This window comes from Epinephelus lanceolatus, chromosome 18 (assembly GCF_041903045.1).
Source record: "Epinephelus lanceolatus isolate andai-2023 chromosome 18, ASM4190304v1, whole genome shotgun sequence".
NCBI classification, from domain to species: domain Eukaryota; kingdom Metazoa; phylum Chordata; class Actinopteri; order Perciformes; family Serranidae; genus Epinephelus; species Epinephelus lanceolatus.
In genome coordinates, this window is record NC_135751.1 from 12,690,046 (window position 1) to 12,706,376 (window position 16,331).

Here is a 16,331-nt window from a genome sequence, read left to right on the forward strand (position 1 = left end):
GATACAGTTGCTGGACTTTGATTTGTTTAATATGTTACTGACTGTTGGCTTGTTCATGTTTTGGCCATATTTATTCTGAATCACACAGAACAAAGAGAGAAATGTTAGAGAGCAGAGAAAACCTCTCAGCTCACAGGTACAGTAGCTGCACTCTGGACTTTGATTTTGACTTTGAGTTTAATATGTTATTGACTGTTGGCTCTTTTATGTACAGGCCTATATCTGAAACACTGCCAGCTGGCTACAGACTTCCACCAACAGTAACTTGGAAATACAACAAGGTGCTGATGTTTTTATGTTTAAAAACTCTTGAGTCTGTCTATTAATCTAATAAAGTAGCTGGACTCTGGACTTTGATTTGTTTTAGATGTTATTTATTGTTGGCTCTTTTATGTACAGGCCTACAGTGGTGGAAAAAAGTTTTCGGACACCCCATGCATTTGTGAAATATTGCATTAAGAATCACTCTTAGGTCTTCAAGTGCAATTTCTTTTAGTACAGTCACAGCCAAATACTAAATAAATCCTAAAAAAGCCATTAAAAACTTAAAATTGATTGGTTCCATAAAAATACATAAGAAATTTTGAGTATTGGGTCATTTTGGTACCAGTGATGAAGGTCGTTCTTTTTATTAAAAGACACAATTTTTGTTGCCAAGCTTCGTGTCTACATAAAGCCAGCACATTTGAAAGTTCTTCAGACACAAAAATGGCTAAAACAAGGAACCTAACGCAGGAAACACGCCTGAAGATAAAGATTCTCAGCCAGGAAGGGTACAGCTGCCGCCAGATAGCCAGGAAGTGCAGATGCAGTCCTTCAGCAGTTGGATACACTCTGCAGAAATACAGAAGAACCAACAGCTTGGAAGACAAACCAAGATCTGGGCGTCCAAGGGTTTCTTCAGCAAGAAATGACCGCATCCTGATCCGCATGTGCAGGCAAAACCGCCGAATGACATCACAGGAGCTTCAGCAGCAGTGGTCAAACCAAACTGGTGTCCAGTGTTCCACCCGCGCTGTACGTGGCCGACTTTTAGATCATGGCTTAAGGTCCTACAAGGCTATCAAGAAGCCCCTGATCAATGAGAGACAGAGATTAGCCCGGCGTCGTTGGGCCCAGGCACACAAGAACTGGACAGCCAGGAATTGGAAGAAGATTTTGTGGTCAGATGAGTCCAGTTTCCAGCTTTATCTTCCTCCTACTAATGTGAGGGTACGCAGAAGGCCAGGCGAAGCATTATCTCCAGCATGTACAGTACCTACTGTCAAGCATGGTGGAGGCAGTATCATGGTTTGGGGATGCATGAGTGCTGCTGGTGTTGGTCATCTCACTGTCTGTGATGGCACATTTAACTCTACCCAGTATTGTACCATTCTCGAAACCCACATGCTCCCTTCTGCGCGTGCACTGTTCCGTCGAGGTAAAAACTGGATGTTTCAACAAGATAATGCCCCTTGCCACACATCCAAGGCCAGTAGAACTTGGCTGCAGGAGCACAGTATCCAGGTCTTAGAGTGGCCAGCTCAATCCCCGGACATGAGCCCCATTGAAAATCTTTGGTGGATTATCAAAAGGTCTGTTTCAAAGCATAAACCAAAGAATTTAGAAGAATTAAAAGCAGTAATTCAAGAAGAATGGGACAAGATTACCCCTCAACAGTGTGAAAGGCTCGTGGGGAACATGCCAGCCAGGATTTGAGCTCTACTACGTGCCAGTGGCAGGACTACTAAATATTAATTTGATGATGTGATGGTTTATTTATTTTTTGTTCAGTTTTGAACACATTCGCTGTTATTTGTTGACTTTGATACCGACAATGTTGAGAACTGACATATTGAAACTGTCAAGAATTTAGTTTTGTTAGTTTTTCTTGTAAACAATAAACAAAACAATATAATTTGTATTTGTTTGTATCTGTCTAATGCAGCCACACCTTTTGAAACACAAAAAAGATTTTTCCACAAATATTTCATGATAATATTTGAGATTGTGTAACATTTTAAGGGTGTCCGAAAACTTTTTTCCACCACTGTATATCTGAAACACTGCCAGCTGGCTACACACTGCCGTAACAGTAACTTGGAAATACAACAAAGTGCTGATATTTTTATGTTTAAAAACCCTTGAGCATGTTTCATTTATAGTTGCATTACTTTAAACGTTTAAGACATTTTTTGTAAAACTTCAAATTATTCACATTTTAAGGGGTTACAACTACAGATTTGAAGCGTCTGTGTCACTCAATTTATAATTTTGATAAATCAGATTAACAGCTAAGTGTGTGCTGGAAAAAGAAGACACAGCATGTGGGTCAAGTAAAGTTTAAAAAGTGCAAAGAAAGACAAATATGAATGCGAGGGCCCTGCCTGGGGAGAGCGGTAAGTGGTGTGGTCTGACACATCCAAATCCACCTCCTCGAGCTACAGGTAGTGTTTTGGTCTTCCAACATTTCAGACCCCTGACAAAGGGAAAGCATGTGTTAGTGAGGACTGACAACTGCACCATGGTGGGCTACATCAACAGGCAAGGCGGAATTCAGTCCGCTGTCCTGTTGATGATGGCGGCGAGCATGTGATTGTGAGCCTCAGAGCACTTGTTGTCTCTGAAGGCTCTTTATGTTTTGAAACTGGGAAAGAGGGGTGCTGACCCCATGTCAAGGGGCGGTCCTCTACGAGACGAGTGGAGGCTTTGCCCTGAGATGGTGAGGCAGATCTGGACTTGGTTTAGGAAAGCGAAAACAGAGCTGTTCGCCAGACGATGGAACACCCACCACCACCATGGCTCTCCCTGGCGCCACAAGATGACCCCCCTTTGGCGTGAAACTTACACTAACATATACAATAAACTCCAAATTCACACTAAGATTATCAGCCAACCTGCGTCACGTCTTTCAGGCAGCCCACACAAAGTGCATGCTCAGACTTGCTAACAGCATTTGTGCTGACGCCTCAGATTCTAAACTGAGAAAACCAACTTCTGCCCTCCAACAGGCAATTCAGAGTCCCTCCATTTAAACACAACAGGCTGTGGTATCAGTCTGTCCTGTTGCTAAAATCAGTGTGCTGCTAATTAAGATCTGAATCTGAGGATATTATGTGATGTGTTCAGTGGTCATGACTCGATGCACAAACACGCTATTTTTGAATATCACATCAAGACTCAACTCTCACTTCAGCCTGTTGTTTTTCGTTCTTACAATGTCGTGTGCAAACCCATTCCATGGACCATGAACGCGGTGCAGACATTCCTGTGTATCACTGGTGAAAAGGGAACACAGCCAGAGCAGGATGGAGCAGTGACACCAGTGACAACATCCTGTCTGCATTTAAGAGTTCTGTCTGTGGTGGAAATGCTAAACGGTCCAACGATCAGGTACATGTCGGTAGGGGTTACTTTTGGTTTTAAAGTTTTAAAGTTTTTTTTGAAAATGCAGCATAAATGTCTTCAGAATCAAATGCTTTTAAGGTAAAACATCCTGCATCCCAAATAAATTATTCGTGTCTGAATATTCATTTAGGGATCTGTTCTACAAAGCAAGTTCACTCTGTCATTCAGTTTATTTTAGTTGAATAAATCCCTGATTCACATCCAATCTGGAACACAGCAGTTATCTAATAACTCAGAGAACCTGTTTCCTAAAAAAGTCTCCATATTAATTCTATTTTGTTTACTGATAAAAAATGCATTTTTTGATCTTCTTCTAGACAAAGAGAATTGAAGTGTGAAGTCAGATTCACTGACCAAACAAGCCTTCATCATACATAAAGAAACACAATTTAACTCCTGTTGACTTCAATAAAGACAACACATTGGCCAACTGCGTTTATTAGTGATTTCTGCTCATGTTTGTTCATGTTTTGCTGGTACAGAACTACAAACATGGGTTATAAAGCCTTATTGTGATGCATATCAACAGTTACAATTAGCTCCTGCAGATATTGTAAGCATAAGACAGACATATCTGTCAATGATTTTTGGGGATCTCAGGCTTAAACAGATGTAAACATCTTGAGGTTTGTGTGGCTGCTCTGCTTATTCCCAGATGAACTTCAGAGACATATCACCGAGTCTCTCCTGAAGAACCTGATCAACTCTTTGACTCTGAGCGGCAGTAAAGGTGTTCTTCCAGTCACCAATTTTACCTGTAATGAAAGAAAAACAAATTGGACATGATATCTGTTTAAATGTTTCTGCACATGAGCTGCATTTATGTTACGTTACCTTTGCGCATGAAGTCTTTCTGCACCAGATGTTTTGTCACAAACTCATAGTTGGCTTTTGAGTTTTTCTTCATGTTGTTAAACATGGCTTTTTCCACAACTTCCTCAATGGCTGCTTCACTCAGGTTTTTCCCCAAGAAAGTGCAGATCTTAGTCACTGCTGCCTTCAGGTCCTAAAAGAGAAACAGAGGCCTAACAGACAACAAGTTAAAACACTGACAAAGAATGTATTGTTTTTATAAGGTTGTCATTGGGCTCTTCATAATTGATAGTATTAAATGGTTTTGAAATGCGTCCCTTCCCCACGCCATCTCTTAGTCCAAGCTGCAGAAAAATGCTGAACAACCACATTGAAACCACATCTTACCAAAATCATGTCCTCATAGGTCAGGAAGAGGATGTTGTACTGGTGTCTCATTGAATGCCACACCCTGATGTGGTCAAACCAGGACGATGCTCCAACTGTGTGATGGATGGATGGATGGATGGATTAAATGGCATAAAAAATGTCAGGAAAATGTCAGAAAATGCCATTGTATAGTAGAAAATGTAATATAAATGTCATGGTAAATGATGTCATAAAAATCTAATAAAAATATCAAAAGGTCATAATGTAGATTGTCATTTAAAAGTGTCATTTTATTGTATGTCATAACTAGAATAACTGCATCAAGGTTTTATGCCTCTGTGGAAGCATAAATTCAAATGGACGGGAGCTGGGCCAGGTAGCTTGCGACCTTGTTCCTTTCGTCCGATTGGACCTTCGTTGTTTTCTATTAGATATCAAAAACTCAAACACTCAGAGGTAAAAAAAAAAATCACTGGAGACACGTAGAATCAGATGCAACTGAGTTTTATTGTGCACGCAGGCATCAGCACAACACAACTCAATGAGTCAAACTCTGGAGTAAGACTGAAATTTCTTTGTTTGCGCACTCGTATTTATTGTGAAGATTTTATGCTGAGTCGTCTCTTTTCTTAATCCTTCCCACTTGGCTCTGATCGTAACGATATCACACTTCTGCTGAGTTTCCACTTTTTTTCTTTCATCCTACCACCATAACAGTGTCATATTTCTGCTGAGCCTTCACTTTTTCTTCTTTCATCCTAAACCCCACCTCTTTACTTGTACTCGTAATGTTTTTTTCCTAGACAATCTAAAACCGCCTCCTCTTACTAGGATCATTCTCAGGACAAGCTGTAATTCCCCTAACTTTCCACCAGTGTTTCTGAGCCCATCCTCATGCTATTTTTAGAAATGATGCCTAGGTACCTCTCCACCACAATGCTAAATGCTCAGTGAGTGTGTGTGTCATAAGAATACATAAAATAATAAACCAGTGTGTGATTTGTCGGTGCACTGAGTACATCGCCTCAACACGTCTTTTAAAGTTCAACTTAAAGGTACAGTATACACACTTCAGTAAACATTACACTACACCTCCACACACCAGTCAAGTTGTAATGAAAGTGGAATTTTTAGATATAAAATGTAATTATTATTATCCTATTAGACATTTGTGCTAAATAAAAAAAAATCTTTATCAGCATAATAATTCTTGAGTTATAGCCAGTCAGTTCATCATTAGATAACCATTTGTGCCAAATTTGAAATAAATAAATAAATTCCTATAGGTGTTCTTGAGATATTGCATTCACAAGAATGAGATAGATACAAGGTCACAGTGACCTTGACCTTGGATCACCAAAATCTAATCAGTTCATGGTTGAGTCCAAGTTGAGTGTACATTACACTACTACAATAATGGTGTAATCATTCAGCATTGTAGGAACCAACACTTGGCCAAAGGAGATCTTTAAATGTATTAGGATTTTCAACAGTTCTTAATGTTAAATAATTGATTAAAATGTTTATAATCAAGCTCTCTGTATCTGCAGGTATTGTCAACACAAACAGATTTTTTTAAACATAACATTAAAAGTCCTCCCGATCTTTCTGTCAGCTGTTGATGATCAGATGATTATCAGGTACTTTACCGTTGCCTGCCAGATACTGCTCAAGGAAGTCCTCAAAGCTCTTGGGAGTCTCCAGGTGGCTACAGTTGTAACTGAAGTGATAATAGGAGACAATGTTGTCCTTTGGATTCCGCATCACGTGGATAATCTGACATAAAATAAACATCAGTCATCCCAGAGTTGAAACCACTACGTTCTCTCCTTGATGCCAAACTCCACTCAAATGATATATGATTGAATGACACCTTGAGTTTTAGCTCAGGCACATACTAAATATGGAAATCCATTCCATAAAATTATTGTTGAATAACATACTTTGAATTTGTATCATAATTTTTTACTTAGGAAGTGAAATGTTTTAGTATTGTCATTTTGACCTATATTTCCTTATTTTAGAAAGAAATTTTAACTTTTGTTTTGTTGTTGTTTCAGAAAAAACATGTTTTAACTAATTTCTTCATTTTGCCTTTGTATCTCATAATTACAGCTGAAACTACGAGTCAGTTAATTGAATCATTGATCGACAGAAAAAATAATCTGCAACTAGTTTGATAAATGTGTAAGTAAAGCATTTTTTTGTCAGAAATGCCACATGATGATCATTTCAGCTTTTTAAATATATTTGGGTTTTGGACTGTTTAGCAAAGATCCAAGTGAAAGAAGCATAGAAACATACATATACATACGTAGACACTAGGGCTGATCGATTATTGCAAAATTCATATTTGACTGTTTTGGTCAAAATTGAGATTGTGGTTATTTAACACGATTACTCACTGACTTGGGAAAAACCATGAATCTATTTAACTTAAAAAAAAAAAAGTAAAATATAATCACTTGTCTAGTCCTAAAACAAACACATATATGTGTATTGGGTACTTTGATACTTGGTGTATTCACGAGCAAGGAACACGCAACCAATCAGATACGTTTTAGAAGATTTATTGGACAATAATGAATTGGATGGATGGATGGATGGATGGATGGATTATTGAGTGCGGTGTGGGGAGATTTGGAGGTCCGTAGTGGCGCCCGGGCATCGATGAACCCCCAAAAACTCCATTTAATGAAGTAGTGCTTGTGCGGCTCTGAGATCGCTAAGGTCTGAACGAATGTAACGGTGGTAGGTTAGCGAGGTCCAGCGACCCATGATTTGGATTAGGTGTTCTGGTATGCCATTGCGGGAAGCTGAAGTGGCAGCGCCTATGCGGAATGAATGGCCTGAGTAGTGAGTGGGAGATATGCCGGATTGTATAAGTATTTGACGGAGGTGATAGTGGAACCAGAAACGGGTGACGACTTGGCCAGATTCGGAGAGGAAGAGAGGGTTGGAAAGCGACGAGCTGTTGGATTTCCTGTAGTTTAGATAGTTTGAGAGAGTACAGAAAGGGTCCAGAGGGGATAGATTTTTGAAATAGAAAATTGGTGTAGGATGACCTGATTGATTAGTTTTTGATTTCTTTTGGTAGAATACCATGATGTCATTGGAGTATTGACATAAGTCTGAGATGCAAGCATGGCGGGAAGGAATGAAGTTTGATGAGGACGTTGTGAATTCTGAACATCTAAGGAAGCCGAAGAATGCTAGTGTGAATATTGTCTCGAGGGTAAGAGCGACGTGGGGAGTATTGTAACCGGAGCAAAGATTACTAATACAGATGAGAAGTAGGTTGGTGGTAAGTGGAAGGCGACGAGGGGTTTTTGCTGGTTCTTGTCGGAGAAGGCCTTTGAAAAGAGATGTTACTTGAGGATGGCTGAAGGCTGGGCTAGGGTAACCGGTGAGTAGTTTGGAGAAAAAGCTGATGCCACTGAGGTATGATTTGATTGTGTGAGTTCTAATGTTTAGAACTGAACTGAGTATGGTTAATAAAGCAGACCACGGTAGTTAGATCGAATGATGGAAATGAAATGTTATGTTTATCATGGAAGTTGTGGAAATGATTCCAAGCGGTCCAGTATGATGACAAGGTTGAGGATGATAAACTATTTATGATGTGAATTTGAGAATCGATGATCAGGGGTACTAGGGATGAGTTTACATATTGAAGGTCAGTGCAGAATATGGAGGAACTGGAGTCGGGAGAGTGTCGGCGTGTGGAGCTAAGCTTCTGAATTTCTGAAACAGAAACCGAGAGAGAGAGTCAGCGATGGCATTAGTTTTACCGGGAACGTGGGATGCGCGAAGTATGTATTGGTGGGTGACGGAGTGCCAGGTGAGACGACGCATGAATGGCATGATGGAAGGAGAGTTAGAGCAACCTGTGTTAATGATGTTGACTACTGCAAGGTTATCAGAGTATATAAGGATTGACTTGCGGGACCAATCGTGTCCCCAGAGAATTGCTGCGACTACTATGGGGTAGATTTCGAAGAGTGCAGAAGAAGCTACTTGGCGTTGGTTTGCGAGTTCTGGGGGCCACTCTGCGGCGAACCATCTCCCATTGTAGAAACCCCCAAAACCGGCAGAAGGAGCTGCATCGGTGTACAGCTGGATGTCGAGGGAGTTGGTCTGGTGGTCTTCATAAAAGAAGGAGACACCATTCCAGTTTGTGAGAAGGTGGAGCCACAAACGAAGTTCAGCACGGCAAGAATGGTTCAGGGAGATGGTTGAGAGAAGCGATGGGACGGAATAAGCGATGGACAACAAGTGGGAGATGAATGCGCGACCTTGAGGAATGATGCGCAAAGCGAAGTTGAGGTGGCCGAGGAGGGAGAGTAGTTGACGCTTAGTGCAAGAAGGGGCCTGGAGAAAGTTTGAGATGATGAGGCATATACGATTGAGCTTCTCGGCGGGAAGAGATGCTTGAAACAGGTTTGTATTGAATGTGATTCCCAGAAACTCAAGGGAGGTGGACGGGCCCTCAGTTTTTTCTTTTGACAGAGGAACGCCAAGGTCAGAAAACACTGAGGATAAAGTGGCCAGACCTGATGCGGGTGGTGAAGAGGGAAGGGTGATGAGGAGAAAATCATCCAGAAGATGGACGAGGAATGGGATGCAGTGGTTGTTGGACAGTATCCAGCAGAGGGCTTCGGACAAGGTGTTGAACAGCTTTAGACTGCTTTTGCAACCAAAAGTAAGTCGCACTGCAAAGTAATAGCTACCTCGCCAGCAAACGCCAAAGAACCGCCAGAAGTCTGGGTGAATGGGGAGTACCTTGAACACGCTGACGATGTCAGCTTTTGAGAGCCATGATCCTTTGCCAGCAAGTTTGATGAGGGATATGGCGTGGTTAATGGAGGCATAATGAAGGGAATAGTCCTCGCTAGGAATGAGACTGTTGACGCTGGGTACATGGCTACCGTGTGGTGCCGAGAGATCAATAATGATTCTCTTCTTTCCTGAATATTTTCTGGTGGCGACGCAGAGTGGGCTTATTCGGAAAGTAGGAAAAGGGGGTTGAGCAAAAGGGCCGATCATGAAGCCTTGTTCGACTTCAGCAGCGAGTAATCGGTCGATGGATTCAGGATCGTTAATGGCTGACTGTAGGTTTTTGCAAGTAAAGGAGACAGACGGCTCCACTGCAATGCCAGGGTGGAAGCCCTCCGTGAAGCCGGTGGTGAGGAACTCTACAAAAGTAGGATCGGGGTGGTTACGGAGTGCGGCCCTCAGTGCTGAAACATTTACTGGCGTAGAGGGGTGCTTACCTATCTTCTGGGATGTAGGGTTATGTGGGCATGCGGGTCGGGCGTGGCCACCGCCGCAGAAAGAGCAGGCATGGAGGTAACGACATTGGGACATCTGGCAGCCGTTGTCGTTAAAGTTGTTGCAGATGGTAAGGCCACCTTGGTGCAAGATGGGCCGTCCTCTTTTATCCTATCCGCTGGGGTTGAGGGAAAAATTAGAGACAGAAGGAGCAGGTTTGGGAATAAGTGTGACCGGAGGGGCGGTGGGTGCCACGGGGGAGGGAGCAGGAGTCCTATAGGTGATATGTGGTTGCGTGAACTTGGTGGGGACCGAGCAGGAAGATGCTGGATGGGAAGGTGCACCGCACAAGGGACAAGGTTGGGCGAGACGGGCAGCGAAGATGCGACAATAAGTCTCTGTGTCAAGGGTGCCCCAGTAAGTGCTCTTGTTAAACTGGTTTAGGCGAGCTGTGGCTTCAGAAGCGAAATGAATGTGGTACTGGTAGAAGCCAGAACCACCAAAACGGAGTGCCAAGTTGAGGATAATGGACAAGTAGTCATCCAGTTCCTGGCGGCGGGCAGGAAACTGGGAGCAAAGTACGTCCCTATAGAGTGAAAAAGCATAAGCAAATTCCGTGGGATTGAGAACCCTAGAACGAGAGGACGTCTGTTTTTTATAATGGGGGCACCTATCTGTGTCGTCGAGGTCTCTGGCGACGGGAGTTTGGTGGAGGGAAGGAAGGAGTAGAATAGCTAGATCAATGTAATTACCATCTAGTATCTGCTTGCGGATGTTGGTGGGAACGGGAGAAGGGCGGGAAACAAAAGAAGAGGTGTGACGCGCTGCCGGATTAGCTGTGGATAAAGTGAAGTTAGCATTAACTATGGACGGTTGAGAAAGTGGTAGGGTGGAGCGGACTTGTAAGTCGTTGCCGGGGACGAGTGGGATTGTGGCCGGCGGAGGTTTCCAGCAACCCAGTGCCGTGTGAATCTGCTGCATGCATGGGCTGAAATGATGATGGGGGGTGTGAATGTTGGGCTGGCAACCCGGTGCCATTAGCCTCAACCGGAATGAAAGGCTGAGGTGGGTACGAGGGAGGGGCTATGGGACCTGGTAACCCGGTACCAGGTACCCCGAGAGAAATGGGATTAGGAGGAATAGAAGAAATAGCAGGCATCCCGGTGCCACGTGAAACTGCAGCAGAGATAAGGTGAGGCTGGGAAAAGAGATTACTGGAAAGGCAGGCAACCCTGTGCCAGAAGCTGTTGCAGAAAAAGACGGCTGAACAGAGTGAGAGGGAGGTACCGGGGGACCTGGCATCCCGGTGCCAGGCTCCCCTAGCCCAGCTGTTTGGGGAACATGGAGGAGATAATTGCAGGCAGCTGCATCATGCACCCCAGGAAACACAGACTGAGGGTTTGGCTGTGAATTAGGCCTGGAGGTAGCGGGTAATCTGTCACCATGCGTGTGGAAAGAAGAGGTTAGAGGTGGACTTTTGTTTTGGCAGGTGGAGGCCCTCTTCTGGTTCTGGTGGGCCGTCTGGCTACGGCTGGTTGCGGATTGAGTGGTGACGTCATGCGGAAGTGTGCTGGAGTGGACAGTGTGGCTAGGATAACAAACAGACATGAGTTTGTGGAAAACTTTAGCCTTATTGTCAGAGCGTTGAAATTGTACTCGCCTATCCTTCAGTGCCTTTTAGAGGGAGGCTACTGTCCAGTCCGAGATCCTGGAGGATAGTTGGCTGGTGGGGGATTTCGGGGGAGCGAGGTGGTGTTGCGGCCTGCTGCGAGTGGAGACGCCGGTGACCTGATGACTGCGGCCGGCTATCATCATCGCAGGTGATGGGGAAGAATGACCGTGGCGCCCGCTGGAAAAACCCCTCGAAGCAGGCCTACCTCGACCTCTTTTGGCTGGTGGGGGTGGTGTACTGGGAGGTGTGGAGGAGTCTTCAGAGGAGTTATAATTTCGCAGATCCAGGAGGGAGGAACCAGGTGGAATGTGGATCGTGGACGACACGGTGCGTGCTGAGGTCCCCATCCTCCGCTGCTGAGCTCGGAGCACAGGAGAAGGGGTCTCAGGCACAGAGATCGCTGGAGATGTCATGGCTGGCTTCGGATGGTCTTTGTGGTGATGGACCTCTGTGTTGGTGGTGTTGAATGCCTCTGAAGATGTCGTCGTCAGAAGGAGATAAGGATAAGAAATCCATGATCTCGGTAAGTTAAGTTTTTTTTTTTTTTTTTTTTCTTCTCTGTAGTTGCTTCACTGATTCAAATGCACGAATGCAGGAGCGAGAGACTGAGGAAAGGGTTAGTTCCGCTTATATAGTAGGCTAGAAGGTTGTGATTGGTGTGTGTTCCCGCTAGGGCTGAACGATATATCGTTATTGTATCTATACCGAGATATGAACATGCAAGATATTAATATCCCAAAAGGCAACGATATTGACGATATAATTTCCCCATGAGTTTCCCCAGCTTGACCTGCATGTACAGCTCAGCCAATCACAAACATCCTTTTTACGCTTGCCCTAAATGTACAGCTACGGCCATCCAATCACAAACCTCATTTCCTGCTTGCCTTGGATCGACAACAAAGCCAGCCAATCACAAACATCCCCTTGAGCGAGGGAGACGTGCTGCTGCTAGCAACTTGCTAGTACACACAACACATTTGCGACTAAAAATAGTTTTGTTCGAGCAAATTAAATCATTCAGCACGCTGTGTGAGTACAGATTTCAACCAGCAGCAGAAATGAAAGGCGAAACTTACCGGTTGTGGGTTGAACGGGGGTCACAGACAGGAATACGGCGGAGCGCTATGGCCGCCACAAGATAACGTGGTTTACCGGCATTTCGCCGTACGTGAGGAGCCTGGTGACGCGAGGCTACCGGCGACCGAGAAGCCTGGCTCCAGGTGAATAAGTTGGTGTCATGACTGCCCAGTAGTACCAGAACAGCCGAGCCGTAGCGGCACACAGGTATATGACGTGTCAGGGGAGAAACGAGCCGTTAACATTTCCACAAACCTCACCGCACTTTAGGGACTGTTCTTTACTTATGAAGGGACTGTTCTTTACTTGTCAGGGGAGGAGGGTGGCTGGTTGATTTTTATTTTATTTTTTTATTTTATTTTGATCCCCCCTATGTTCATCACTGACTGATGCTGTTTTTGAAGTATGAATAAGTCAATAAATAATTTATTCCATTGAAATATCATTGATGTATTATAGAAAAGTGATTTATCTTTTTATAAATGACAAAAGGCATCTGCCTCATTTTGGCTGTGGTATCCTGATACTACTCAGAACCGTGATACTTTCACTGGTATCATACCGTGGGTCCCAATTTTGGTACCGTGACAACATTACCGAGGACTGTATGAACAGTGCCTTGCATTAAAGGACACGGCAGGGACATCTGGGTCCTCCTGTGTCAAGCCCAAGCAAGGTTGGAATGCCGATGCATTCAGTAGCATAATGCCATACCAATCGACGTCCAGCAGGCACAAAGACATTACAAATGCTATAACGTACCATATTGCTACACATGATTCCCGTGTATTCAGTCACTAAAGAGGGCTTTTTTAATTTTTTCTAAAGAATGCTTAGTTTTCACTGAACCCATAGTCATATCGTATCGGTATCGAGATATCTGGCATAAATATCGAGATATGAAATTTTCTCCATATCGTTCAGCCCTAGTTCCCGCTCCTGAAACTGCGCTTTAACAAGCTTCGATACTTGCTGGTATTACTTTTGTAGTTTTACTTAAAAAAAAACTTTAACTTGTAAGGGAGTATTTGTAGATGTTATTTCTACTTTTACTTGAGTAAAATGTCTAAGTCCTTCTTCCACCACAGATTTTCAGATTTATGATTTATAACTTATAACTTTATCAATATCTGTAAAACTTTTAGATGAGATTTAACTTTATTGTCACTGCACAGAATACAAGTACTGAGAAAGCGAAATGAAACTGTACTGTATTATCCTTTGTTTCACAAAGACCAGGCTAAATCCTGGAATACCCAACAGCATTCAACCAGGTGACACCTTTTCTATATGCCAATCTAACAGCAGAGGGGACTGCAGTGTGTCTTACCTGTTTACAAAACTGTAAATGCCAGTAAGTCGGTTACAAAATGTTCTTGTCATCAGTCTTTATCATATATCATTATTAATTCCATATCAAGTGGATCTGTGAGCTGTCTGTGCTTTCCCACAGCCTGCGAGTTACGCATACAGTCAGAAGTGTTGGCGTGTAGTGTGGAGCAGCTCACTGTGGGAACATGTGATCTGCTCAGATTAACTTGTGATACTATTATCGATCGTGTTTTACACCAAATGCTACACACTTTAATTTCGCTCAACACAGCGATATTCTTTACAGTTCATTTAAACTCATTCATAAACATTTCACATGACTGTGAACTCTAATTTTAAAGCGATTTGGATGCACAGGTGCGCACAGGTGTAGGAAACACTAATCATCAGAGGCACGGACTAACGTTAGTATTGTAGCCTATAGACTTAAATCGTGTGACTTTAACATATCAACCTGCTCACATTTTGGATGCATTCAGGTTTTTATTACGTTATTGTGAAGTGTTTGCTGAATGTCACAGGGAATCGTGCTCTCCTGGCTCTCGTCTTGGCTTGACATCTCCGTGGCTCAACGAGTCGTTGGAGGATATCAGTGGAAACGGCGATTCATTAATGTGAATGATGTCCAGACCAGTGTACTGTATCATATTGTTGCAAACGACAGCTTTAGATGAATGAAATACAGACGCGAAGCGATCGCAATGTTTATTTCCTGGTTAGCTGACAACGGGTTCACAAAGGCCACGCCTACCACACATCTGTCTCACCAGTTGATTCAACACCAGTTAATCCGGCACACCGGAAGCCGCACGCCGAGACCTGTGTAGTTTACCAGTGTATTTTAAGTACTTTTATTCATGGACTTTTAACACACATCTTAACCTTGGGTTAAACCACCTTTTTGAAAAGACTTTGTTTATGGTAATAAACCCAAGTTGTTGTACCTACTACACCTGTTTGGTTATTTTAAAGCTCTGCTCTTCCTGATTTTACGAACCTGTTTTTAGAGTCCTAGGCTCATTAATCCTAGATGGCGTTGTCGGCCCTTTTTAGTTATTTTATCTTAGTTTATTGCATTTTAGTGTCTGAATTAATGAAATTCTTTTAGGCTTTTTACATTTGCCCATTTTAGTAATGTGCTTGGGCACAGTGTGTTCAGGTAAAACACACTGTGCCCAAGCACAGTGTGTTCAGGTAAAAGTCTAAAAGAACACACTGTGCTTTTTACATCAACAGCAGTGAGCACCCCTGTAGCCACCAGTTTCCAACCAAGTGGATCAGTTGGTGCTACGTGGCACTGACTGAGTTAAACATCTAAGCAAAAATACAAATAGCAGTGAAGTGCAAAGTAATATACAGAGTATATATGGAATAAATAGTGAAGGGAAGATATTAATACACAAAGATATGTACAGTTTGATCATATGAACACAATGTCATGCTGTTTTGAACTTCCATAAAACACTGACCTTTGCCTTCTTGTCCTTCAGTCCTGGAGGCATGAGAGATGGGATGAGATGAGTAACAAAAAGCCTTGGAGAGGGTCGCAGAGTGTAATCCTCTTGACCCACCTTAAACTCCAGCCATGGCATTTGCTCCAAGTTGTTTGGATATTTGTTCAGACCCCCGTCTAACTCACAGATGGAGATGATGATCTGTTGAGTCCATATTGTACCTTTGGTTTGGGGGTCATATGTTGAGTTATGAGACATCATACCTGATCAGTAAATCTGTTCCCAGCAATGCACGAAACTGTAAAAGCAAATATTGTGATGAAGAGTTTGTCCCACTCACCTGACTTTGGATAAGTGACGAGGAATACGTCACTATCTCGAATTTCAAAGCTCTGGAGCGAGTCAATGTACTCTGGAGTTGTGAGGCCAGTGCCAAAGGTGTAGTTTTTATACCTGCAGAGATAGTTGGAGATCTGTTTCATGTTAATTCTGAATCACACAGAGCAATGGGAGAAATGTTCGAGACCAAGTATACCAGTAGAGCAAAATGTCTCTCAGCTCAAAGATATAGTTGCTGGACTTTGATTTGTTTAATATGTTACTGACTGTTGGCTTGTTCATGTTTTGGCAGCAGGGGTTGTAGCCGATTCCGTGGTCTGTCCAGGGACCATGATCTCTGGCACGGACCAGTGGTCACCACCACTAGGGGCGCTAAAGTTACTGGTCCTGACCAGCTGCACTGTGGTCCCTGTGGTCTGTGAAGTGACTTTAGTATTTTCTCCCTTTTCAAGTCATTTTGGCAGCACTGTTAGCTGGATAAATGTCAAAGATCATAATATTTTGTCTATAAAATAAACTTGATCACTTTTCTCACTGTGTTAGCAGAATAGCCTAAATGTGAGAAGCCATAATCGTTAGTCTATCCAATGTTATTGTTCATATTATTAGAAATC

The 16,331-nt window shown here is 43.0% G+C and overlaps 2 protein-coding genes across 2 annotated transcripts; both read right to left on the reverse strand.

The window, feature by feature from the left end:
• Positions 1-3,793: 3,793 nt before the first annotated feature.
• On the reverse strand, positions 3,794-15,956 carry LOC117268131 (amine sulfotransferase-like). The gene is made up of 6 exons (XM_033644323.2): positions 15,719-15,956; positions 15,394-15,599; positions 6,219-6,345; positions 4,588-4,682; positions 4,222-4,393; positions 3,794-4,142 (listed from the first exon to the last, which is right to left on the reverse strand). Exons 1-6 carry the CDS (start codon positions 15,858-15,860, stop codon positions 4,033-4,035), a joined length of 852 nt encoding a protein of 283 aa, XP_033500214.2. The 5' UTR covers positions 15,861-15,956; the 3' UTR covers positions 3,794-4,032.
• On the reverse strand, positions 7,372-15,054 carry LOC144458670 (uncharacterized). The gene has a single exon (XM_078161626.1). The coding sequence runs from the start codon at positions 9,934-9,936 to the stop codon at positions 8,233-8,235; it is 1,704 nt and encodes a 567-aa protein (XP_078017752.1). The 5' UTR covers positions 9,937-15,054; the 3' UTR covers positions 7,372-8,232.
• Positions 15,957-16,331: the final 375 nt, after the last annotated feature.

Excerpts from the sequence above, each read along its gene's own strand:
- LOC117268131 (XM_033644323.2), bottom strand. The coding sequence starts at position 15,860 with ATGAAACAGATCTCCAACTATCTCTGCAGGTATAAAAACTACACCTTT. Across the intron at positions 15,600-15,718 it reads CGTCACTTATCCAAAGTCAG|GTACAATATGGACTCAACAG; the intron begins GTGAGTGGGACA and ends CCCAAACCAAAG. Across the intron at positions 4,143-4,221 it reads GAAAGACTTCATGCGCAAAG|GTAAAATTGGTGACTGGAAG; the intron begins GTAACGTAACAT and ends CTTTCATTACAG.
- LOC144458670 (XM_078161626.1), bottom strand. The coding sequence starts at position 9,936 with ATGTCCCAATGTCGTTACCTCCATGCCTGCTCTTTCTGCGGCGGTGGC.